This window comes from Megalobrama amblycephala, linkage group LG14 (assembly GCF_018812025.1).
Source record: "Megalobrama amblycephala isolate DHTTF-2021 linkage group LG14, ASM1881202v1, whole genome shotgun sequence".
Lineage (NCBI taxonomy): Eukaryota > Metazoa > Chordata > Actinopteri > Cypriniformes > Xenocyprididae > Megalobrama > Megalobrama amblycephala.
Genome location: NC_063057.1, coordinates 41,010,724 through 41,037,459, shown reverse-complemented (window position 1 = coordinate 41,037,459; position 26,736 = coordinate 41,010,724). Strand labels below are relative to the sequence as shown.

Below are 26,736 nucleotides of genomic sequence, written 5' to 3'. Positions count from 1 at the left end.
CTCCTGTGTTTCCTGTTTCCTGGTTCTGTGTTTGAGTGACGTGTGCAAAACAGATGGGTCTGTAAAGCAGGCTGACGAGGGATGAGGGTAATAACGGTCAATGGTGTCAAAAAGTGCAATGGTGTTTATTGACAGTCTTTTGTGATCCAGTATTCCAAAAATTGTGCACAAAATATTTACAAGGCAAGAAAAAAAAATTATATATAGATCAGGGGCGTGCAGTCTGTATGGAACTGTCTGTCATTTATTTATTTGCCAAGCAACTGTAATTTTCTTCAAATTTGACACTCACTGCCTACGTTCTTTTGTTATGTATCATCATTGTCTTGCATTTTCACTGGTTTGCTAGAATGGTAGATTTCATGCACAGGGAAAGCTGTCCGCAAATCTCTCGCCTAAGAGGAAAAATGTGCTGCAGCTGCCAGATCTCGATCAACAAATATTACATTGTATTTAATACAAAACTAAATAGACTAAATCAAGTGAAAAAAAGTCATAACTATTTTCATAGTATATAGTTTTCTTAAAATAAAAAGTAAAAAGTAAATTAATTTTTTATGAAAACTAATAAACTGTTAAAGATAGACCGACTGTAAGCAGACCTACTGTACTGTAACTATACAAGGCTGTTAATCTATATGTGTTTGTTAAAGTCTTCAATTTTTATTATTTCAACTTATTTTTAAAGAATACTTAGGCTATATTTGTATTATACTTACATAAAAGCAACAGACTTGAAGACCCCCACGGCGGAGCAGATGACCACCACTGCAGCTCAGACGAGCTTGAAGACCCCCACGGCGGAGCAGACGACTGCTGGAGCAGACGACCACCAAAGCAGTTCAGACGGGCTTGAAGACCCCCACAGCAGAGCAGATGACCACCATTGCAGCTCAGATAGCCCTAGGAACCAACATGGCTGAACAGGAGAAACTGAAACATGAAGCACAGAGAGGTTAGCATTGGCCACTAGGGCCATGACAGTACAGGCAGTGAGCTCAGAAAAGCCCTCCAGGGCTCTGACTGGAACGTCTGCGGTTGTGTTGCGACAAACGGACAGTTCTGGTTGAGGCAGACAGGAAACTCAGAGACCACCTCCATAGTCGTGTCAACGCAGACAGGAAACTCAGGGACGACCTCCGTGGTCGTGTTAAGACAGACTGGAAACTCAGGGACGGCCTCCGAAAAAGTAAAGAAGGGTTACATTATCACATCAGCATTTTCAATCAGTGTAACATCCAAATATTCAATAAATTTGCCCCAAATCTTTTCAAACATCAGTGATTTTTTTTGATTTATTATACATTATTTTTTCCACAGGCACATAGGACAAAAGTTCTCTAAGCCATGTAGCATGACTGGGCGGTTCTTCTGATTTCCAGTGTATAGCTATTCATTTATTTGCTGCTATCAGAGTCATCTTAACAAAATGTAAATTCTTAATCAAATTGGAGGACTGATTCATTGCCCGAAAGTAAACCTTAATGTAAAGTGGAAACTTGTAAACCATTTATTTATGAGTTATAAACAATAACCTGTGAAAGCGAACTTTAATGTAAAGTGAACACATGTGAACCATTTATTTATGAGTTATAAACATTAAAGGGCCCTCGCACCCGGGCTCACTGCCACCCGTTGGCATCAGGAAAACAGTGAACAGTGGGCGACATGCATGTAAGCGAGTGAATACAGGAGAATTATGGCAAAGTCATTTCAAAGTGGCACACTTCCTGCTGCCAACAGGTGGCGCTTTGACTGTAACTGAATATTGCCATGTACAGGTGCTGGTCATATAATTAGAATATCAACAAAAAGTTGATTTATTTCAGTAATTCCATTCAAAAAGTGAAACTTGTATATTACATTCATTCATTACACACAGACTGATAATTTTGATAATTATAACTGACAACTAAGGAAAATCCCAAATTCAGTATCTCAGAAAATTAGAATATTGTGAAAAGGTTCAATATTGAAGACACCTGGTGCCACACTCTAATCAGCTAATTAACTCAAAATACCTGCAAAGGCCTTAAAATGGTCTCTCAGTCTAGTTCTGTAGGCTACACAATCATGGGGAAGACTGCTGACTTGACAGTTGTCCAAAAGATGACCATTGACACCTTGCACAAGGAGGGCAAGACACAGGAGGGCAAGACACAAAAGGTCATTGCAAAAGAGGCTGGCTGTTCACAGAGCTCTGTGTCCAAGCACATTAATAGAGAGGCGAAGGGAAGGAAAAGATGTGGTAGAAAAAAGTGTACAAGCAATAGGGATAACCGCACCCTGGAGAGGATTGTGAAACAAAACCCATTCAAAAATGTGCGGGAGATTCACAAAGAGTGGACTGCAGCTGGAGTCAGTGCTTCAAGAACCACTACGCACAGACGTATGCAAGACATGGGTTTCAAGCCACTCTTGAATAACAGACAGCGTCAGAAGCGTCTCGCCTGGGCTAAAGACAAAAAGGACTGGACTGCTGCTGAGTGGTCCAAAGTTATGTTCTCTGATGAAAGTAAATTTTGCATTTCCTTTGGAAATCAGGGTCCCAGAGTCTGGAGGAAGAGAGGAGAGGCACACAATCCACATTGCTTGAGGTCCAGTGTAAAGTTTCCACAGTCAGTGATGGTTTGGGGTGCCATGTCATCTGCTGGTGTTGGTCCACTGTGTTTTCTGAGGCCCAAGGTCAACGCAGCCGTATACCAGGAAGTTTTAGAGCACTTCATGCTTCCTGCTGCTGACCAACTTTATGGAGATGCAGATTTCATTTTCCAACAGGACTTGGCACTTGCACACTGTGCCAAAGCTACCAGTACCTGGTTTAAGGACCATGGTATCCCTGTTCTTAATTGGCCAGCAAACTCGCCTGACCTTACACTGCAAAAAATGCTGTTCTTACTTAGAGTTTTTGTCTTGTTTCTAGTCAAAATATCTTAAAGTTCTTAAATCAAGAAGCATTTTCTTGACAAGTAAAAATTATTTTCTTGTTTTCAGGAAAAATAAATCAAAATTAAGCACGTTTTTCCTTAAAACAAGCAAAAGAATCTGCCAATGGGGTAAGCAAAATAATCTTATTTCAAACCAAGAATAAGCTATATAATCTTGTTTTCAGTTTGGACTAAGATTATTTTGCTTACCCCATTGGCAGATTCTTTTGCTTGTTTTAAGGAAAAACGTGCTTAATTTTGATTTATTTTTCCTGAAAACAAGAAAATAATTTTTACTTGTCAAGAAAATGCTTCTTGATTTAAGAACTTTAAGATATTTTGACTAGAAACAAGACAAAAACTCTAAGTAAGAACAGCATTTTTTGCAGTGTAACCCCATAGAAAATCTATGGGGGTATTGTGAAGAGGAAGATGCGATATGCCAGACCCAACAATGCAGAAGAGCTGAAGGCCACTATCAGAGCAACCTGGGCTCTCATAACACCTGAGCAGTGCCACAGACTGATCGACTCCATGCCACGCCGCATTGCTGCAGTAATTCAGGCAAAAGGAGCCCCAACTAAGTATTGAGTGCTGTACATGCTCATACTTTTCATGTTCATACTTTTCAGTTGGCCAAGATTTCTAAAAACCCTTTCTTTGTATTGGTCTTAAGTAATATTCTAATTTTCTGAGATACTGAATTTGGGATTTTCCTTAGTTGTCAGTTATAATCATCAAAATTAAAAGAAATAAACATTTGAAATATATCAGTCTGTGTGTAATGAATGAATATAATATACAAGTTTCACTTTTTGAATGGAATTAGTGAAATAAATCAACTTTTTGATGATATTATAATTATATGACCAGCACCTGTAGATGTTTTCAGGCCAGGACTATTATCAAACATGGGAAGTTTGGAGCAGATCGGACATTGTATGCCTGAGTTACAACAACTTCCTGTTTTGTGGCGTTAATTGCATTCATTAGCAATTAGCCAAGTGAATGATTTAACATGTTTCTAGTATGTTTGGTACTTCGTGGCATTTTGAAATGTGTTTCTGGGAGTGAATTAAAGTGTAAAGCATACCATTTCCTGTTGCCTGTGGGTGGCGCAATGACTAACTGAATATTGGCATACAGATGTCTTTATGCCAGGATTCTTATCACACATGTGAAGTTTGGGGCAGATCAGACATTGTATGCCTGAGTTACAACAGCTTCCTCTTTCATGGCGAAACATCAGACTTTGTCAGGCCACCACGGACACACGCTTCAGTGAAAACTCTAGATCTTTGCAATTTAACATCGCTATGGCCTTAAGATTAGACTGACCAAATATGATGTTGATCTGATTAAAGCTCTAGGAGGAATCCTTTAAAGTACAGCATCTGGAAATTTGAAAATTCAAAATATCTGACTTCCTATTGGTTTTCAGATTTCACTCCAAGAGACTTTTTTGTAGGTATTGGGCTGTTAGATGCGTGTACTGAATTTCATACCTGTACGTGAAAAGTAGGATCGGGGCACTTCGTTCAATTTTTGTAGGTGGCGCTATCGAGCCATTTTGCCACACCCAATTCTGAAACCATATCAGATATAAATTTTCACCACTTCTGATGCATCTGCAAAGTTTCATGAGTTTTCAAGCATGTTTAGGCCCTCAAAAATGTGATTCCCCATTCATGACGAAACATCAGACTTTGTCAGTCGACACGGACACACCCTTCGACATCGCAAAGGCCTTAAGATTAGACAGACCGTATATGATGTGCTTCTGGTTAAATCTCTATGAGGAGTTAATCACAGTGTAAAACGTCACTTCCTGTTACCCCCATGTCTTAAAAATGTCCAAGGGCAGTGCCAAGCGTATCCCATCATACATTATGTTCGGGACCTCACATGCCCCGAAATCGTGAGATGTCAAGGAAAACATATGACTGTAAGTTAAATTAATTATATAATACATATAATTTGGTAGTAAAATATAAAGTGTTGTGCATTTTATTGATGCAAAGATGAGTGAGCTATGTGTATTTTGTACAAAATTTGCTACTGCTTGTTGCTAATGGTTTGACCTTGAGATTAGCTTTGTGCACAAGCTAATAAAACTCATCTTTCCATTTAAAGGAAAATTATATAAAATGATAAAGTACTATTTGTTCACACACAAAAAAACCCCCAATACATTTATATCTTATTTGACATAATATCAATGTACTTGCTAAAGAAATGGCTGAAAATTGCAGAAGTGTGTTGATTTCTGAAGGGTCCCGAAACACCAAAGTTTTTGGGTGTCTTTGTGTGAGGTCACCTGAGACAGAATGAACATGAGTGGGGCTAACTCGACATTGACAAATGTGATTGGTATGCAATAAATAATGTCAGGGAAGTAACAAATCACTGGATTTGTTAAAATATTGAGCAGCATAAAATATGATTTTCTTTTTCTTTTATTTGACTTCAAAGTTGAAAGTGGGCATAAAGGGTACACAGACTTAATGGGTACTGTAATGACTGAAACAAATCAGACACAATTATTTGTTAGTTCACCAATAGTTTTAAGCTCACCCTGGGATTTGACTGTCCCCATCCCCCCGAGAAGTTTATTGCACTGAGGAATGTGCTTCCACATTGAGAGCAGAGAAGAGACACAGGAAATCTGCATCTTCCCTGCATTTTCCACACAGAACAAAGACGTTACTGCATTAATTCTATAAATGAACAGGCATATTCCCAGGAAATGGTATCTATTATTACTGTGTTGTATTGCAGTCATTGTATTTACATGTTTTATGATTTTTAAGTTATATGACATTTAAGGTAACTTCAATCATGCCATGTTTAGTGTCTATACGTTCGTAGCGGGAAGATTTAAATGCTTGTGTATGTGGTATGTCCATACCTGTGCAACACAGGAGTATTACAAGAATCTTTAATAGTTCTGATTCAAGAACTCAGCTTGTTAATCTTTCTGGGTTGTAAAAGCCCTGACAGGAGGGGTGTTGCCACCCGGAATTACAACATCTTCATTGGTCCGGTCAACAACTGAGAGGTGTGACTTTGACCAGAGGTTAAAACCAGCGAACAGTGCCACTCCCCCTCTTCTTCCTTGCTTCTGGACAACCGAACAGGTCTCCTTGCGGCCGGCCTTTCTAGGTGCCCCCCGGCCTACAACACTCAGCCATGTGCTCATCACCCAACAGACTGGCAACAACTTCAGACGATGACCTCAAGATTTATCCTCAACCTGCAGATCCGACGCTCCTCAGCCTAAGGGCACATTGCAAGTATCGTACATTTTAATGCTAAACAGCGATTTAGTATTGATTTGTAAAACTTACCTTTGCTATTGCTAAAAGAAACTGATGAGTCCTTTCCAGAGTGTCTTCGACTTTCCTATAGCTCTAGTAACAGTACCTCTTCCGGTTCAACTCTATCATTACTCATTCTGACCTACATATGTGTGTGACCCTTTGTGTATGTTATGTTATGTTATGTGTTTGTTAGTTTAGTTATGTGTTTGTGAGTTAGTTAATAAAGATTGTGCACAATACATGTTTAGTTCTGACTCCATCTGCTAATGAATTGCCTCTTAAGTGATATAGACCCAAACCTATGCTCTAAGTAGCACGGTGCGATAAGAATGTTATTTTGGTAACACTTTACAATAACAGTACATGAATAACCATGAACTAATACCTAAATTAATAGTTACTTCAACATGAACTCATGATTAGTTAAGATATGAACTAATGAAGAGTGATCCTTAACTACTACAGGAGTCATAAGGATTCATGCATGAAAACAGCAGCCTTAACTACACGTTAATACATGTTTGATAATTAATGCATTAATTAACATTTAGGGTTAAACTAAATAAATCAGCCTCCATAAGAGTAAACAAGAAGTACTCTGAATTCGAATTAAACGTGATTTAATACTGTCATAATTTACACTGTAATATCATAATCTGCCATCTGCAGCTTTGTGACAAATAATTGCAATGGCACATGATTATTTAGCCATTAATTACATAGATCTGTCTAATCAAATGTGGAAAATAGACTAACTACCACTAATAAATTTAATTTGATCTAAACTGTTTTCTGATTTTTATAGTTCATTTACATTTAGTCATAGCTAAATAGTCATAGGCCTAGTTTATTCCCGGAACTAAAGTATGTAAGGTTTGTTTCTGGCGGGACACTCATTAGTGGCACACTTTAGGTGTTCTCTTGGCGCGTTTGTTGTGTTGCTGGCATTTTAAACTAATAAATGTTGACTGCTTTGGTAAGCCGAATTAATAATTAAAGACATATTTACATGTATGTTTTATTGGGGTTTTCAGGAGGTTATGTGCAGTTATTAACTGTATTTGTATTTTTGTCGTTTAAATGTATATGCTTTGATTAGCATTAGCTTGTGGACGCGCGCTATTTTACATATAAATGTGCCTTATGTGTGTCTTTACAGGTATGTTTATGGCTTGCTTTCAAGTCCATATATGTTTAATTATATAAATAAAAATAAAATACAAATACTTTTTATTTTAGTTTTTTTGTACCGGGGTGTAAAGGAATAAGGATGGCACTCTATAGTGTTTATTCATATATTAGTTAATGATGTGTGATATGTGCATCATGTCATGACTTTACTTGAGGGGGCACAATCATAATTAACTCATTATTAACTAAGCATATACTAACATCAACTAATGGTTTGTTAATGTATACTTACGTCATGACTTTACTTGAGGGGGCACAATCATAATTAATTCACTGTTAACTACTTACCAAATTCAGCTCATGATTTATCATTAACTCACTATCAAATACACATGTACTAACACAACTATATAAGTACTCAGCCCAGTTAAGTGATTTTGTGTGACTTTTCAAAAAGTCAGAGAATGGAGGTACAGTATGATCACGGCCTGCGTCTGGATGGAGAGTGAACTTCTGAATCTGATCCCAGCAAACGCTCCCTGACCTTAGTTCATGTTTCCTGTTTGGTTATTTTTTGGGGAACCAATTCCTCAGGAACTGATGTAAGTCACAGTAGTTTAGTTTGATAGGAAAGAATATCACAAAACAGATTAAGACCTTTTAAGATAAATAGTGTATTTAGTATTTTATATGTTTGATAAGGAGGATAAGTGAAAATAATGGCAAACTAATCATGTGCCTTTCAGTAATGTTTATAATGAAGCTGCTGATGTCAGTAGTTTAAATTCTGACAATAATAAATTGTTTAAATTTATTTCAAAGTCCAAATATGTATTATTCCTTCTTATAGAGACTGTTTGATTTAGTTTACCCTAAATGTTAATTAATGCATTAATTATCAAACATGTATTAACGCGTAGTTAAGGCTGCTGTTTTCATACATGAATCCTTATGACTCCTGTCGTAGTTAAGGATCACTCTTCATTAGTTCATATCTTAACTAATCTTGAGTTCATGTTGAAGTAACTATTAACTCAGGTATTAGTTCATGGTTATTCATGTACTGTTATTGTAAAGTGTTACCGTTATTTTTCCATAACCTGGAAATGATCATTTCTTAGAATTATTAAACAATCAACACTAAGTGTTCCCTGGACAACAGGTTATTTGATGGTAATATTAAGATTAATGTAGCTATATCCAGTAAATCTGATTAACCGATTTACATATTCATAATTAATCATAATTAATAAATAATATTGAGTTATGAATAATTATTAATATTTTCCCTTTGAGTTAATTCGCTACAGTACACTTATCCTAAATTATTCAAATCTGTGGTAGAGTCTGGCTGTTGAGATGAGGCACCATCACCAGGTGTTCTGAAATCATTTTCCTGGAGACAAAGAATGAAGGACAGGAAACATAAAAATGAAACTCTCAGTCTCAAGATGATGGTAGAAGAAATAAAGAGATGAACCGGATAAGGTTATCCAGAAAGTGATCCTTCATCTAAAGGGTGTGATGCTTTGGTCAAAGAAAAGCGTTGACATATTCCACCAAAGATGTAAAGATGGCCTAGTCTGTTATCTCAATGCAGCAGGAAGCATTGTGAAGAAAAGTAAACACAGTACAGGTCCTTTTTACGTATATGAGCTGGTGGTCAGAAACCCAAATAAGGGTTCTTCTCCTTTTCCAGCAGCTATACGTATGTGACCTGTGACCACACCACCTCATCTATTCTGTATATTCTCAGTGCTTTACAGACGGATCACAAAAACATCAGTCCACTCATGATTATATGTGATGGACCCATGGTACTCATGCATGCCAGTTGACTCTTCTGCCAAACCAACCTCAATGCCTTGCTCCAAAGTTATTATCAAATAGTGACTGGGAAAGGCACTGCTTAAGACTTCAGTCTTCCTATCCTCCACCGCTGTCTAAGCCATATAATGAAACATCAACAAAAAAGGTGATCCTACTGAGTACTACAGTGTGACATTTATCTCGTCATTGGCTGCCTACTTCTTACCTCATTGTTACAAATCCTTTCAAGTCTAGGGAAAATAGGGGGTGAAACATCAAAACACAGAACATGTACTGGAAAACGATCACACACAAACCATTCTGAATTTGGTAAAATGCCTGCTTATTACAGTGAAAAAAAAAAAAAAAAAAAATCGGGACAAATTTTTACCCCAAGATACTTATTTACATACATTTGCAACTTATATAAAACATAACCAATCTTACTAAAAAATAAAATAAAAAATTATAGTAAACTTCTAGAACTCCCACTTCCCGCACAGGTGCACTCTTTATAATCACGTAGCATGCCCTCGTTGGTGAAGCCGTGCGTGGTCATCACTAAGCGTCTCCATGATTGACAGATGAACAGACCACTCAGGTATCAATTATAACATGAGACGTAACACTCATGCAGCTCTTTGGACAAGCATGATGCTGGGTCAGTTATACTTTTTGTGATTGAAAGAGACACTCAGAGAAAGACTTAAACATATCTTTGGTTAGTCACAAAAATTTAGGTGTAAAGTTGTACTTGACATGACCAAGTAGTATGTTTGTCAGATGTCTTCAGTACTTATGGCCATGTGGGTCAGTCAGCCCATAAAATGCTTGCTCCAAGGCAAATATCAAAATCTATTAAATTTGTCATGCAAATTAATTATTTAAGGGGTGTTGATCTTGTCAGTTTTGGTCTCATAACCTTTCCTCCGCTTTCACTATCAGGGCAAATTTTCAGCTTTGTACAGATGTTGTGTTATTCTAAGTACTGTACAGATATGATGTAGAGTATGATGGATGCAGAGATGTGTACATAAACCATGACCAAACAAGATGTAAAACTAATGTGTTATACTGTATCCTCAGGGGACCTAGGCAGGCATGGTGAAGGACCCCATACCAGCTATTCTCAAAGAAATTGTCAAAGATTTCAAAGAAAAAAAGCCAGGTTTAGAATAATTTGGATGAATATGCAATATCATGTTTAAATGTTTGAACCCATTACTTCACTCTGTACTAAGTCCTTAGATAAGATACTATAGCCCTTTTTATTTTCTTATCAGAATTTCGCACAGGACAAGACACAAGGAATTATTGAAAATTCGCTTTAAAGGAAGATGACTGACCAGACTTCATAATGACCTACAGTATGAAGCATACATTATTATGAAAAGTGTTTTTAAGTAGTTTTTCTACTTCTACTACTTTCTACTAATATAACTGAATGGAAAGTTTGGAGATATGAGGGTAAAGGGCTATTATTAGGGCTCTGGTAGAAGATAGTAGTTTCTGACTATTTGCCATGAAGGGGGCAGGAGAATGCAGATTTTTTTTACAACCTCTGATTGTAACAATTATGATATTTCTGTATTAATTTGTTTATTTCACCAAAACTACAATTATGTCACCTATTAGCCATCATCATCAACAACTACAGATTCATGTTTTTTGTAAGCTGTATTGGTTACTGCATAATATTAAACATGTTGCACCTGTTTTTCTGCTGTAGACAAAGACTCTTGACTAAATCTTGCTTAATTTTCCTTTAGGTAAAATGCACTATATGATGACATTAGAAAACAAATATCTCAGGAATAGGAGCCTAATCCAACCCTATTGTATCATGCATTTTCATGCAAGTAGTAATGCTTGCCTGAATTATACCAACGTGCCTATTATTCTAGCAGATCTCAGATCAGCTTGTATAGTAAATGTAGGCCATATGCAGTGTTGCCAAGTCCGTGGATTTCCAGCGAAATTGGGTTGCTTTTACACTGTTGCTGCAGGTTGTTTTTCATGTCAAAATACTGATCTGGTGTCATCTAAGGTTACCTCTTGGGCTCCACACCCACAAGTTGCATAACATTTATAGATGCAGCATGCATTAACATGCCTTTTCTGCAGGGACGATTTATAGGCAGTAAACAGGTTGTCCTGTTGCCCACAATTTGGGAATAAATCCAGTTTAGGAGTCTATGCGCACTGAAAAATTAGGGTTTAGTTTAGGGTTGTGATGTATAATTTGTGTAACAAGGACAAATGTTTTGACCAATTTTAAAGTTTTATTACATTATGTTCTTAAAATCCACCCTTCTGCTGGGATCAGGGTATTCCTGATTTTTTTGGGGATCAAAGGTATCCAGATCAAAACCAAGATTGGATTTCATGATCTAATCTGATTTCAGAATTTATTTTTTTTCCTTTTCTTTTTAACAACCCTTTTTCAAGATTTGATCCTTGAATCTCCGATCAGATTACTTTTGAACAACTGGGCCCTGAAAAAATGTCTATTTGGATCACAGTGATCCAAGCCTATTTTGGTTTGAAAAATCACAAATGTAATATGGATTACCTGATCCTGGATAACAAAACATGGGATTTCCAAATCTAGATAATTTGGATCCAGATTAAACTTTTTGAACAACTGGACCTAGGAGCAAATGACAATGGTATGGTAACCTAGTTTCCAACAGTAAATAAAACACTGTGACCGAGAGTTTGCCTAAACATTTATGAATATGAAAACAATAAACAAGAGCTGTCTGAACTCTTCTTGACTTTATTAAGCAGCACACACGTGAGAGGACAACACTGAAAAACCCACAACATTCCAGTTCAAAAGTGCACATGACCATAATTTCTATGGCAAGCACCAAAGGGAAAATGCATTGCATACACACATATACAATGAGTTCCACTACATCCAGAATTAATGCGTCATAACAGAATCAAACATAAATGTATAAGATGTTTGTTACAACACCATCAGCAGAAACAGACGATTAGTCACATGGGTTTAGTGTTCGCTATGTCAGAATTTATTCTGCAAATTTGTTTCCATCTGCCATTATCCACATTAACATTTTTTCGCACAAGTCATAAACCACCTCAAGCGAGTGTAAAAACGTTTGTGCATTTCCATCACTTGTTTCTGATACTTCAAAATGTGCATAAAAACAGGGTAATGGAAACATAGCTTGTGATTTCAATCAACACAAATAGAGCTTCAGAATTTCAGCTATAGTATTAATGTAATGAAGAGAAAATAGATTCTAAAACATCTCACTGTTACTGGTTTATCATGAGCTCAAAACATTATGGGTAGAATCTCTCTACAGTCTATTCTGATTCATAAACAGTTTCACTGATGAATTACAACAAACAGTAAACCCAGGATAGAGCGGTTGAGTGAATGTGGTCTGGACTGTGTGGATGAGGCTCATTGTGTCTCCAGAGACGCTGTAGAAGGACAGAGTTCCTGCACTGTGATCCACATACACTCCTATTATACTGCTGATGGACTTTACTGGGAGTTTAGTCTCTATGTTATTGTGCCAGAATGAGTAACTGGAGGAAGAGCAGATCAAACTCCAGGACTGATCATTATATCCAAACCAACATTCATTACCCCCTCCCTTCCTGCTGATGCTCTTATATGACACTGATATAAACACACCATTAATCCCACTCCACTCAATCTCCCAGTAACAGCGTCCACACACACTCTCTCTACACAACACCTGATACACATCAAATCTGTCTGGATGATCAAAATACAGCTGCTTTGTGTTAGTAAATGTAATCACTCTGTTCCTCTCAGACAGACGGAGGTGTTTATGAACTGTGTTCAGATCCAGATTGAGCTGATGGGAATCTGATGGAGATAAAACACATCACAATCAGGAATTATGAATCTGTCTGATTGTTTAAAGAAGCTGAACTCTTCATGTTCAATATATCAGCAGTGTCTCTGTAAAGTTTACCAGATATCCCGTGCAAAACATCTTTTACATGATCAATTATTAAACTCGTAAATCATGTTCTCTGTCTCCTTCTACAGGAAAAACATGAACACACTGAATTTTTCAGCTTGTTTTCTTAGTGACTTACATTGTAGGAAGTCGTTCCTGGTTCTGGGAACAATGTTGGTGAAAGTGACTGTGGAAATCAACAGACATGAAGAGTGTGATTATCATGTCAAGAGAAAATGATCCCTGCATCCATTACTAAGACATTTCTAATATGATTTGATCTGGATCAAATCATCAGTCTGGGTTATTCAAAAATTTTTAGTAAGATTGGGATACTTTTGACCCAAAAAATCTGGATTACAATGATCCCATCAGAAGGGTGGATTTCAGGAACAAAAATTTAATAAAACTTTAAAACTGGTCAAAAATACAACATTTATATCAAGTAATATACAAACCGAATTTTGGAAATGTTGGGAAGTTTTTTTAAATTTGAATAAAATGAAAACTAATAGACTTTCAAATCACACAAGCCACTATTTTATTCACAATAGAACATAGATAAAATAAATAATAAATAATGTTTAAACTAAGATTTCTTTCTTCTTTTTTTTTATGCACAAAATGAGCTCATTTCAAATTTGATGCCTGCTACAGGTCTCAAAATAGTTGGGACGTGGGCATGTTTACCATAGTGTAGCATCTCCTCTTCTTTTCAAAACAGTGTGAAGACGTCTGGGCATCGAGGTTATGAGTTTCTGGAGTTTTGGTGTTGGAATTTGGTCCCATTCTTACCTGATATAGGTTTCCAGCTGCTGAAGAGTTATGGTCATCTTTGACGTATTTTTCTTTTATGGTCATCTTTGACGTATTTTTCTTTTAATGATGCACCAAATGCTCTCTATAGGTGAAAGATCTGGACTGCAGGCTGGCCAAATTCAGCGCCTGGACTCTTCTACGACGAAGCCATGCTGTTGTAATAGCTGCAGTGTGTGGTTTTGCATTGACTTGCTGAAATACACAAGACCTTCCCTGAAACAGACGTCATCTGGAAACCTTTATATACTTTTCAGCATTCATAGTGCCTTCCAAAACATGCAAGCTGCCCATACCGTATGCACTTATGCACTCCCATACCATCAGAGATGCTGGCTTTTGAACTGAACGCTGATAACACACTGGAAGGACTACCTCCTCTTTAGCCCGGAGGACACGGCATCCATGATTTCCAACAAGAATGTCAAATTTGGACTTGTCTGACCATAGAACACTTTTCCACTTTGAAACAGTCCATTTTAAATGAGCCTTGGCCCACAGGACATGACGGCACTTCTGGACCATGTTCACATATGGCTTCTTTTTTGTGTGATAGAGCTTTAGTTGGCATCTGCAGATGGCATGGAGGATTGTGTTTACCGACAGTGGTTTCTTGAAGTATTCCAGGGCCCATTTAGTAATGTCATTGACACAATCATGCTGATGAGTGATACATTGTCGTCTGAGGGCCTGAAGACCACGGGCATCCAATAAAGGTCTTCGGCCTTGTCCCTTACGCACAGAGATTTCTCCAGTTTCTCTGAATCTTTTGATGATGTTAAGCACTGTAGATGATGATATTTGAAAAGCCTTTACAATTTGACATTGAGGAACATTGTTTTTAAAGTATTCCACAATCTTTTTACACACTCTTTCACAGATTGGAGAGCCTCTGCCCATCTTTACTTCTGAGAGAATCTGCCTCTCCAAGACACTCCGTTTATAGCTAATGTTACAGACCTGATATCAATTAACTTAAAAAGTTGCTTGATGTTCTCCCAGCTGAATCTTCTCAAAATATCTTGCTTTTTCAGCCTTTTGTTGCCCCTGTGTCAACTTTTTGAGACCTGTAGCAGGCATCAAATTTGAAATGAGCTCATTTAGTGGATAAAAGTGTAACATTTCTCTGTTTAAACATTTGTTATCTATGTTCTATTGTGAATAAAATACTGTTTTTTTTAGTTTTCACTTTTTTCAAATTTAAAGAATGTCCCAACATTTCCGGATTTCGGGTTGTACATACACCACATATTTTTTATTTTGCTCTTGATTAGTTTAACAGTTAAAGTAATAAATTAGAAGTAGACTCATTTTTTTTATTAGGCTACATATCAAGCCTTTCAGAAGGCTACAGTAAAGTAGAAAAGGGATTGACACCATAAAATAATCCCCAAACAGCTGTAAATAACAAACAAAAATATATTTAATTTAAAGAGTTTATCACTGTTTGTAATATATCAATTGGCACAATCATAAGAAATTAACCAGTTAAAAGTTCTTTGCAAACGCAAAGTTTCTTGAGTGAACACTATGCAAAATTTGTCTGAGAAAATGCAAAAGCACTGAAAAATTTTTTTCTCTCCATCTCATATTTTCCCCATCACCATGTCCCTTCAGGGGCTCCGTAGAGTGCCCTGGGTTACTTCACTGTAACCCTGTTCCCTGAAAAGGCAGGAACAAGAAGCTGCGCTTGATCAGTGCTATGGTAATGTCTTTAGTCGTGACCAGCTGTGAATATATGTGTAAAACAACGTCAATGAAATTGACCTATATTTATAGCCTTGCGTGACGTCATTGTAATGCGTCGTAGCGAGGCTATAATTAGATGTGCCACCTGTGCATCAGCAGGTCTTTTGTCTGAAGAGCAGTCCTGCGACATCTCAGTGTGGCAATGAAGGGGCGTTCCCTTTCATAGGCTACACTCCAAGCTGCGCTTGATCAGCGCTATGGGAACGAGAATACCCATGCCACCGCACTGTGTGTCCGGACCCCCAGGCTGTGAAGTGTGTCACAAGCACAGAGAGTCTCAGACACTAGCTTGTGATGTCGACTCAAGGACATGAGAGCCCGGAGTAACATGAACATCCAAACTATAAAACGTTTTGAATGTGTGCGGAGAGGACCAACCTGCCACATCACAAATATTTTGTAAGGGGGCGCCCCCCGCCAAAGCTCTAGAAGAGGCAACCCCCCTGGTGGAATGAGCCCTGATGCCTGTTGGCAAAGTTTGACCACGCGCCTCATAGGCAAGGGCAATAGCATCTCTCACCCAATGTGACATGGTCTGTTTTGAGGCGGCCGCACCCCTGTTGTGGCCATGACAAACGAATAATAGTAGCTTTGACTTACGCCACTGGTTAGTGCGGTGGACGTAAGTCTGAAGAGCACGGACTGGACACAGTCTATGAAGTCTCTCCTGCTCTGGCGTAGTGAACGACGGAGGGTAGAAGGCTTCAAGAGTGACCGGATGCAAGTTCGAGAAAGGAACCTTAGGCAGATGAGGATGCAAAATAGCTTTCACCATTCCTGGCGGAAAGTCTAAGCAGGATGGCACAATAGACAGAGCCTGCAAATCCCCATTTCTTTTCAGAGAAGTTATAGCCATAAAAAAAAACATTTTCAGAGTTGATAGTTTGTCAGAAACTGACTCTAATGGTTCAAAGGGGGTCTCAACTAGGCGCTCCGGGACTATAGCTAAGTCCCATGAAGGGATCCTGAGTCTAAAAGGAGGCTTAAGCTGCCTAGCTCCTCGAACGAAGCGAGAGAGCAGGACATGCTTGCCCAATGGCACCCCGTCAATCAGAGCGTGGCAAGCCGGCCACATAAACCCTGAGAGTGACGGGGCATGTACCTGTTGATAACTTTTCCAGAACTGTAGCAATTTGGCAGTTTACTGGATCTGCATTGTGTGCAGTACACCATCTTTCAAAGACACCCCATTTGTTGGTATAACTTGTTCTAGTAGAGGGAGCTCTAGCATTTAAAATAGTCTCGATAACTTCAGGTGAAAGCCCTGTGTCCCTCAGTTGGTTCCCCTCAGGGTCCAAACATGAAGATTCCACATCACCGGCCAGGGATGAAATATTGTCCCCTGTGCCTGAGACAGAAGATCCCTCCTGCTCGGTATCGCCCAGGGCAAGCCGTCGAGGAGAGATATTATCTCCGAGAACCATATTCTGTTCGGCCAATGTGGTGCTATCAGTAAGAGGGTCCTCAGACTTCTTCACCTCCCGAAACCTGTTGACAACTGTGTTGACAGAGTCGCCAAACAGGCCGGAAGGTGTCACTGGCGCATCAAGCATAAAAACAAGGTCTTTGTCTTTGATGCCAGTGAGATTGAGCCACAGGGGCCTCTCTGTGCTGACAATAGCAGCCATTGAACGGCCGATAGCACGGGCCAACTGCTTGGTGGCATGGAGAGACAGATCTGTGGCACGACAAAGTTCTGAGAACGCTTCCTCGTCGATGGTGGTACCCGCACTCAAATCCTTCAGCAGGTCAGCCTGATCCGCTTGCAACACCACCATGGTGTGCAAAGCAGCACCAGCCTGACCTGCAGCTTGAAAAGCTTTACCCACAAGCGCTAAGGTGGTTCTGAAGGGCTTTGTGGGGAGGCTAAGTTTCTTTAAGAACGATGCTGATCCAGGCGAGAGATAGCTTACGAGCGTCTCTTCGACCTGGGGCATCGTCGTATACCCCCATTCCTCAGCACCCATGATAGTCAATAAATCAACGTCAAGGGCACAAAGATCCGGGAAGTATACGGTTTTCTCCATGACTTAGTTAATTCATCATGGAGGTCCTCAAAGAAGGGGAGAGATTGACGTTGAGATCCCTCCCCCTGGCCACCGGACAGAAACCTATCCTCTAACTTTGAACGTTTGGGGGTCTCTTTTTCTTGTGGCCAGTCTAGCTGTAATCTGGCCACAGCTTGAGTTACTACCTCCAGTAATTCCTCAACGGCTTTCCATCACGTGAGGAATGCTCAGAGGCAGCACACTCAAAAAGAGATTCATCATCCCCCGCACGAACTGAAGAAGCACCGGAGCGCGTTTCAGGATCGCGCGAAAGGACTCATGAATCAGGTGACAGAGCGGGCGAAAGGGGAGGACCCGTCTCCCCCTCGTCAGCCAAATCCATCTGCGAGCCCCATGAATGTACAGTGGGTGCTGACTCTTGGAAGTAAGCCAAATGAGTGCAAAGCATCTTAACTGTGAGGAGATCACAGTGCTCGCACTTGCCGCCTTCTAACGCAAGAGCAGTGTGCTCTTCCCCCAAACAAACAAAGCAATACTAGTGTGTGTCCGCATCGGACATAGGAAGTGAGCACGGAGGCACACGCTGCTTGCTTTGCTCGCTCATACTTTTCTCTCAATAAAGACTCTGAAGACAAAAGACCTGCTGATGCACAGGTGGCACATCTAATTATAGCCTCACTACGACGCATTCCAATGACATCACGCAAGGCTATAAATATAGGTCAATTTCATTGACGTTGTTTTACACATATATTCACAGCTGGTCACGACTAAAGACATTCCCATAGTGCTGATCAAGCACAGCTTGGAGTGTAGCCTTTGAAAGGGAACACTAGTAATCCAGATTTGGTCATCTGAAAAAGTGTATCTGGATCAGGGTGATCCAATCCAAATTGGCACAAAAGTTTTACCTGATCCTGGATAGCAAAATATGGGATTTCAAAATTCATATCATTCTGATCCAGATTAAACTTTTTGAACAACTGGCTCCAGGACTTTACCTCTGTCAGAGATCTTCTTCAGCTCCTCTTTGCAGAAATCCTCCAGTTTGTCTCTCAGATGAAGGACAGATTCTCTCACAACATCAAAAGAGCAGAGAGAACTGAAGGGATCGTCATTTACGTCTGTAGATTCAGGAGGAGCTGAGAGAGACTGGAAACTCTACAGAAAACAGAAATCAAAGCTCATCACCTCCACACTTCAGAAAATAAGCTGCGCTACTGTCAGATTTGAGCAGCTCTTGTTGATTAATGAAACTGGTACCATCAAGTTCAGGATTTCACATTGTTATATTAAAAAAGAGAAGAGTTTAAACATTGGTTAAATTTTGAGCTGTTACTGTCTGGAAACTCAAGATAACTTTCAGAAAAATGTTTCCCAAGAGATTTCCAGAGTGCGTCTCTTTCAAAAGAAGAAGATCAGATGAGATCCTGACTGATGATTATATAACAAACGAACACACAGATCAACTCTTCAGTCAACGGCTCATTCTGCTCTCATGAAATGTTTCTCTGAGTCTCTTGCTCAAGTCCACTATGATCCTGTTCTTCTAGATCTCTGTTACCTGCAGGAAATGGATGTGATCCTGTGTGTGTGAAAGCTGCTCCAGCTCAGCGTCTCTCCTCCTCAGATCATTGATCTCCTGCTCCAGTCGCTCCAGTCGTCCTTCAGTTCGACTCACTGCAGTCTTTTCCTGATCTCTGATCCGCTGTGTGGCCTCAGAGCGGCTTATCTCAATGGAGCGGATGAGCTCAGTGAAGATCCTCTCACTGTCCTCCACTGCTGTCTGTGCAGAGCGCTGTTAGGACACACATCACAATCACACAGTGCCTTCAGTGAGTCCTGACTGTGACTTGTCAAACTTTTCTTCTCCAGACTCACCTTATGTGACTCCACAGCCTCTCTCAGCTGCTGAAGATCTTTCTCTCTTTGCTGGATCCTCTGCTGGAACCACCTCTGTGTCTCCTTCAGCTGGTGCTAAAGGACAAACCAATGACAGGATAAACATCTAATAAATCATCAAGTCAAAGTCAAGTCTTCACAACATGCTGACTCCATAATATTTCCCTCTTGGAAATTGCACCTTTCTCATTGGTCAAGCCAAAACTCAAAGGTGTGACTTCTGTAGAGGTTAAAAATAACCCAACGCTCCTCAACAGCTAAAGCATTTGCAAGTATCTTACATTTGAACAATAAACGGGGTCTCAGGATAACATGAGAGTCGTCCGGCCCAAATTCTAGGCATGCTTCGTCAACAGAGAAAGCCTGTAGGTCCCCGATCCTCTTAATAGAAGCAAAGCCAACAGGAGCGCAGTCTTCAGAGATAGAAACTTTGGCTCAACTGAAAGCAAAGGTTCAAAGGGAGCTCTCTGAAGTGCAGATAACACTAAAGAGAGGTCCCAAGAGGGAATCTGTGAGGGGCGGGGAGGAAAAATTCTCCTCTCCCCCCTCAGGAACCTAACGACCAGGTCGTGCTTCCCCAAAGACCTTCCTTCAACAAAGTCATGATGGGCGGCAATAGCGGCCACATAGACCTTAAGGGTGGAAGGAGACAGCCTACGATCCAACCCTTCTTGAAGAAAGGAGAGCACAGACCCAATCGGATATGTCCAGGGGTTCTCATTCCTGGAAGAACACCAGGTGACGAAGAGGTTCCACTTCAGCGCATAAAGCTGTCTAGTAGACGAAGCTCGAGCTGAAGTGATGGTAGCTACCACCCGAGGTGGTAAGGTACCTAACCCGACCGCGTCCTGTCCTGTCCAGGGACCACATGTGTAGTCTCCACAGATCTGGACGCGGATGCCAGAGTGTGCCCTGTCTCTGAGAAAGAAAGTCCTTCCTCAGAGGAATAGGCCAGGGAGGGGCTGTCGCAAGGAGCATGAGTTCCGAGAACCAGGTCCGGCCGGGCCAATAGGGGGCGACCACAAGGACCTGCTCCTTGTCCTCCCTGATCTTGCACAGAGTCTGTGCAAGGAGGCTCACTGGGGGAAACGCATACTTGCTTAGACCCCGGGGCCAGCTGTGCGCCAGCGCATCTGACCCGAGAGTGCCCTCAGTCAGAGAGTAAAACAACTGGCAATGGGCATTGTCTGGGGAGGCAAACAGGTCTACTTGAGCATCCCCGAACTGTTCCCAAATCAGCTGGACCTACTGGGGATGGAGTCTCCATTCCCCGGGGCAGGACTACTGTCGTGAGAGCTCGTTGGCTGCACGATTGTGTCGGCCTGGGATATGAATGGCACAAAGCGACTTCAGATGCTTCTGACTCCACAAAAGGAGATGGTGGGCGAGTTGCGACATACGGCGAGAGCGTAGACCGCCCTGATGGTTGATGTACGCTACAGTCGCCGTATTGTCTGTTCGGACTAGTACATGCTTGCCTCTCAGCAGGGCCTTGAAGCGGTGCAGAGCAAGGTGTACTGTCAGCAACTCGAGGCAATTGACATGCCACTGAAGTTGGGGTCCTGTCCAGGAGCCCGACGCAGCATGACCGTTGCACATGGCACCCCAACCCGTAGCAGAGGCATCGGTTGACACAACAAAATGCTTGACACTGGTTCTAAGGGAACTCCAGCCCGAAGAAAAGCCAGGTCCCGCCACAGAGAAAGAGTCAAACTGCAGGCCGGAGTGATGGTCACCCGAAGCGTGCCCTGTTGCCATGCCCTTCTCTGGACTCGGCCGTGAAGCCAATGCTGAAGCAGTCTCATATGGAGCAAACCCAGCGGAATAACTGCCGCTGCTGGAATGGGAGGCACAGCGTCCCATGAAAAGCACAGGGGGTACCCCAGCATACCCTTTGGCTGCCCCGCCATCGAGGGAGGTGAAGGCGGAGGAGGCAGCAGAACGATTTCGGGCAGTTAAAGGTGCCCTCCATGAACTGGTAATCTCCTCATGCACTTCCGGGAAAAAAGGAACCGGTGGGGGGCCCTGGCGTTCACCAAAGCATGCAGCCCCCTGGAACCAATCATCCAACCTTGAGCATTCAGGACGGGGTGGAGGATTCCACTCCAACCCAATGCTCTCAGCTGCCCGGGCAAGCTTGGCCGTCAGCTCGGGATCTGACTTGGACAACACCACTCTCCCAGAGGGAGGCAACGCAGCCAAATCTTCATCTCCCGAGGACTCAAACCCGCCTTGAGATGCAGAGATCGACATACGATCATCCTCTGGAGCCCCGAACAAGATGCTGGGTCCCCAGAGGAGGAGGCAGCAGGGCCCGCCGGGAGCTCCACCGGCTGAGATGCTTGGGAGGGGGGCGCGGCTCGAGGAGGCTGACTCGTCGGGTTATTCCACACCGTAACCGAAGAACGGGGTATGGCAGAGGGGACTCGATACTGTTTAAGGTAATCGAGTCTAGATCTAAGCATCTTGATGGTCATGTTCCCGCAATGAGAACATGAACCATCCACAAAAGCCGCCTCAGCGTGCTGAAAGTCCAAACACGTAAGACAGCGATCATGGCCATCAAGAGGAGCAATATAACGACCGCATCCGGAAACAAACGGGCGGTAAGACATCTTTAAAAAGACGCAACCGTTTAAACCCATTACTCTTTTAGGAGGAAAGCTCTTTTAGTACTGAAGCACTCAGGGGAAAACAGGCAGAAAGCAGGAAAGCTGGAATCCGCTGAAACGTGCCTTCACACCAGTACTGCAGGCTCTAGACACACTCCGGTGAAAAGCAACGATGTGCTCGGCTCCGAAGCGAAAGCTTGAATGCGAGTTGCTCACGCTGCTCCTTTTATACCCACAGTGTGGGGCGGAGCTTGCGCATGCAAATTCCGCAGACCAAGATACTCTTCGTATCATTGGCTCGTTTTGTTAACACTCGAAGGTGATTGGGCTCTCGGGCGAGACCCCATTTCATCAGTCTCTGACGTAACGTCAAAGTGACCAACTGAAAGGGAACTGATGGTTCTTCCAGCTCGTTAAATGATGCTTTTCATAGCTCCTTTCCCCTGTTATGCTACAGTTCAAATTCATTTCCACTCTCTCATTTCCTATATAAGCGTGTGTGTTTAGTCTAGTTATGTGTTCGTGATTTAGTTAAATAAAACTTGTGTGCACATTCTTGCAAGGTGATTCTGATCTGCCTATAAACCAATGTCCCTGATAATGATTATACGATAGGCAGCTACATGCTAAGAAAGAGTTATTTTTCTGTGGTCACAGAAAATATCCTTTCTGAAGAGTTGGTAGATGATCAATACTGAGTGTTCGTTGGCCGAACAGATTAATTGATTGTAATGTTTGTAGGACTAAAAACAAATCAAATTATATTATATAAATTATAAAGAGTCATTTAGTTTACGACCGAGCAACTGAATCGTCCAGCGTTCATCTGCCTGGATCGTAATAAGCTCTTGTAGAGGATATGATTATTCACTATCGTGAAAACACTGATTAGAGCATGGTAACTTTTAAGATTGACAGTTTAAGACATTAAATTTTACAAGCACATAATACAAGACGCTTTCTTTTAAAATCTACAGACTTTATTTATTCTAACACAAACTAATCTAACACAAACACGCACACACACAAACATTCATACATGTTGAAAGAAAGGAAATGTGTGGAAAAAGAGTTTTAAGCGAGAATGAAATGAGCATTATTTCTTCTCTGACCTGAACAAACCATGAATCATTAATTTAATGCACCAGTTCAGCTTTAGAATCTGGAGGTATTTGCTTGTCCACTTCAAATGACTTCAAATGTGAAACTCCTCATCGTCGTCCTTTTCTTTGTTGCAGGCTCTTTTTTAGTCCGGATTGTAGTTCAATCACGTTTGAGCATGCTGACGAAATGAAAGGAAGTCTCTTGTCGTGGCTGGATTTAAAGTTGAGGTGGCAGAAGTCATTGGTTATACTTTGGGGCAAAACTTAGAACACAAGGCTCTCAACGGAAAAAAAAAATTGTTAAGTAAAGGAAACGAGAAGTGAGTGAAAGTTGGATGGCTTAAATGAGCTGCTTGTCTGTCCCATGTCAGCTAAATCTTATCGCTTTCTTTTTTTTTCTTCTGGTCTTTTTTTGTTACTCTTTGTTACTCATTCTTTGTCTTGTGATGTGACTATATAAACTTAGGTGTTTGTCCCACCTCTGTGAGCCAATAACCAATCAGATATCATCTTTTTTCAAAGGTGGCTTTTCTCCGCCCCCAATAATAAAATAAACGTTATCTCCGGTCTCTGTAATTACCAGCTTTGGCAGAGAGTACCATTTAGACATAATTTGTATTAAATGGAATATGATACATTTAACACAGATTTCATTCAAGCCATGATTTAAATGAGAAGAAGAGATTAAAATATATATCAAACACAACATACTTTCATTCAACCATTCGATAACTTTACCAAACTTTATCTTCTGGTGACCATTTTGTTTCCAAAATTAGAAACCAAATTAGATTCTCTGAGCTTGGGTTTCTGGAATTATGTTTCGAAAGAATCATCTGAATGATTCATTTGTCTGGTTCGTCCTCAGTCCTTACATATTAACTCGGCTACATTAAGTTAATTTGATTAACTGATTCAAATATTTATGATTAATTATAACGAGTTATGATTAATTATTCATATTTCCCTTTTGAGCTAATTTGCTACAACAGATATGAATCCAGTATCAGTGAAATGGTGAGATTGAGGGGTTAAAGATCTTGCATGGTAAGGTTAAAGGTTTTTATTATATTACATTATTATTATATTAATATTAAATTTTTATACATTTTATGAATTTTTAGGCTGCATCCAAAATCACATACTCTCTTGAGTAGGTATACATTTTAAGTAAGTAATTACTTCACAAACGCTAAAAAAATATGTTCTATATAGTATGAGTGTGTAGTACCCGGACGTACTACATTCGCCATGTTGTCATTATCATGTAACCCACCAGCGTCAGTTGCGTCGCTTCACTGTCATTCACAAAAAGTGTCCATCGTATGAATCAACTTCAGAATTTCACTGGAAGAAGTAGGTCATCCAGATACTTTTTGCTTACTCTTTCATGAATATAGTGAAATCTGACTTATTTATCTTGTTACATACTGTTTTTCGTCCTACCATATGGTAGGGAAGAATGTGATTTTCTCATCATTATTAGAGTATAAACAGCAGTCATTGCACTGTCCCAGTGACAATTTTTCCAGCATCCCTCCAATCACAACATACTGGGACTGACTGACCAATCAGCGCAGACTGCAATTTTTGGAAGGTGGGTTTTAAAGAAATTGAAACACAGTGTTCAGACAGAGGGTGAAAACAGACATTAAATGATGTCAATGTATTCTAGTAGACCCCATAAACAAAATTATGAGCCTGTAAATGAGCATAATGGGACCTCTTGAAATTCATACCTGTTTCTCTGTCCTCTGTGCAGCAACTGATACAGTGTCGTGGTTTTTATGTTTATCCATTGTACACAGCAGACATATACACTTCTGATCAGTGCGGCAGAAAACCTCAAGGATCTTGTCGTGTTTCGGGCAGATCATCTCCTGCAGTCGTCCAGTGGCTTCAGTCAGATTGTGTCTCTTTCCTTTAAAGAAACTCTCATGTTGTTCAAGGTGATTCTGACAGTAAGAGTTCAGACACACCAGACAGGACTTGACGGCTTTGTGTTTTCTTCCAGTACAGACGTCACACTGCACATCTCCAGCTCCAGCGTAACAGTCAGCAGGAAGTGTAGTCTTCTTCAGTTTCTCCACCATTTCAGCCAGAATGGTGGTTTTACCTAAAGCAGGTCTTGGACTGAAGGTCTGTCTGCACTGAGGGCAGCTGTAGACTCTCTTCTCATCCTCCTGATCCCAGCAACCTGTAATGCAGATCTTACAGTAACTGTGTCCACAGTGGATGGTCACTGGATCCTTCAGGAGATCCAAACACACTGGACACATGAACTCATCCTGAGAAAATCTGGCTTCTGCCATTTTACTGCATGAAGACAGAGACACAAACAAGCAACAGCTCAACTACACTTCAGTTTCAGTTTCTATGAACTCATCTGATCCCTGTTTCCTGGTTCAGTGAGCAAAACAGGTGTGTCTATAAATCAGTGTGACGAGGTGTGATGGTAGTAACAGTCAATGGTGTCGAAAAGTGCAATATATAAATATATACAGGTGCTGGTCATATAATTAGAATGTCATCAAAAAGTTTATTTCACTAATTCCATTTAAAAGGTGAAACTTGTATATTATATTCATTCATTACACACAGACTGACATATTTCAAATGTTTACTTCTTTTAATTTTGATGATTATAACTGACAACTAAGGAAAATCCCAAATTCAGTATCTCAGAAAATTAGAATATTGTGAAAAGGTTCAATATTGAAGACATCTGGTGCCACACTCTAATCAGCTAATTAACTCAAAACACCTGCAAAGGCCTTTAAATGGTCTCTCAGTCTAGTTCTGTAGGCTACACAATCATGGGGAAGACTGCTGACTTGACAGTTGTCCAAAAGACGACCACTGACACCTTGCACAAGGAGGGCAAGACACAAAAGGTCATTGCAAAAGAGGCTGGCTGTTCACAGAGCTCTGTGTCCAAGCACATTAATAGAGAGGCGAAGGGAAGGAAAAGATGTGGTAAAAAAAAAAAAGTGTACAAGCAATAGGGATAATCACACCCTGGAGAGGATTGTGAAATAAAACCCATTCAAAAATGTGGGGGAGATTCACAAAGAATAGACTGCAGCTGGAGTCAGTGCTTCAAGAACCACTACGTACAGACGTATGCAAGACATGAGTTTCAGCTGTCGCATTCCTTGTGTCAAGCCACTCTTGAAAAATAGACAGCATCAGAAGCGTCTCGCCTTGGCTAAAGACAAAAAGGACTGGACTGCTGCTGAGTGGTCCAAAGTTATGTTCTCTGATGAAAGTAAATTTTGCATTTCCTTTGGAAATCAGGGTCCCAGAGTCTGGAGGAAGAGAGGAGAGGCACACAATCCATGTTGCTTGAGGTCCAGTGTAAAGTTTCCACAGTCAGTGATGGTTTGG

General features: G+C 40.6%; 1 protein-coding gene across 1 annotated transcript; it reads right to left on the bottom strand.

The window, feature by feature from the left end:
• Positions 1-11,953: 11,953 nt before the first annotated feature.
• On the bottom strand, positions 11,954-25,728 carry LOC125245303 (tripartite motif-containing protein 16-like). The gene is made up of 6 exons (XM_048155833.1): positions 25,089-25,728; positions 19,614-19,709; positions 19,297-19,530; positions 18,734-18,893; positions 13,298-13,345; positions 11,954-13,061 (listed from the first exon to the last, which is right to left on the bottom strand). The coding sequence occupies exons 1-6, from the start codon at positions 25,659-25,661 to the stop codon at positions 12,520-12,522; spliced, it is 1,653 nt and encodes a 550-aa protein (XP_048011790.1). The 5' UTR covers positions 25,662-25,728; the 3' UTR covers positions 11,954-12,519.
• Positions 25,729-26,736: the final 1,008 nt, after the last annotated feature.

What these genes read in the sequence shown, in the direction of transcription:
- LOC125245303 (XM_048155833.1), bottom strand. Translation starts at nt 25,661, where the DNA reads ATGGCAGAAGCCAGATTTTCTCAGGATGAGTTCATGTGTCCAGTGTGT. An exon ending in CACAGAGGACAGAGAAACAG is followed by an intron (nt 19,710 to 25,088) that starts GTATGAATTTCA and finishes TTTGTCCTTTAG; the next exon opens with CACCAGCTGAAGGAGACACA. An exon ending in CAGGAACGACTTCCTACAAT is followed by an intron (nt 13,062 to 13,297) that starts GTAAGTCACTAA and finishes TATCTCCATCAG; the next exon opens with ATTCCCATCAGCTCAATCTG.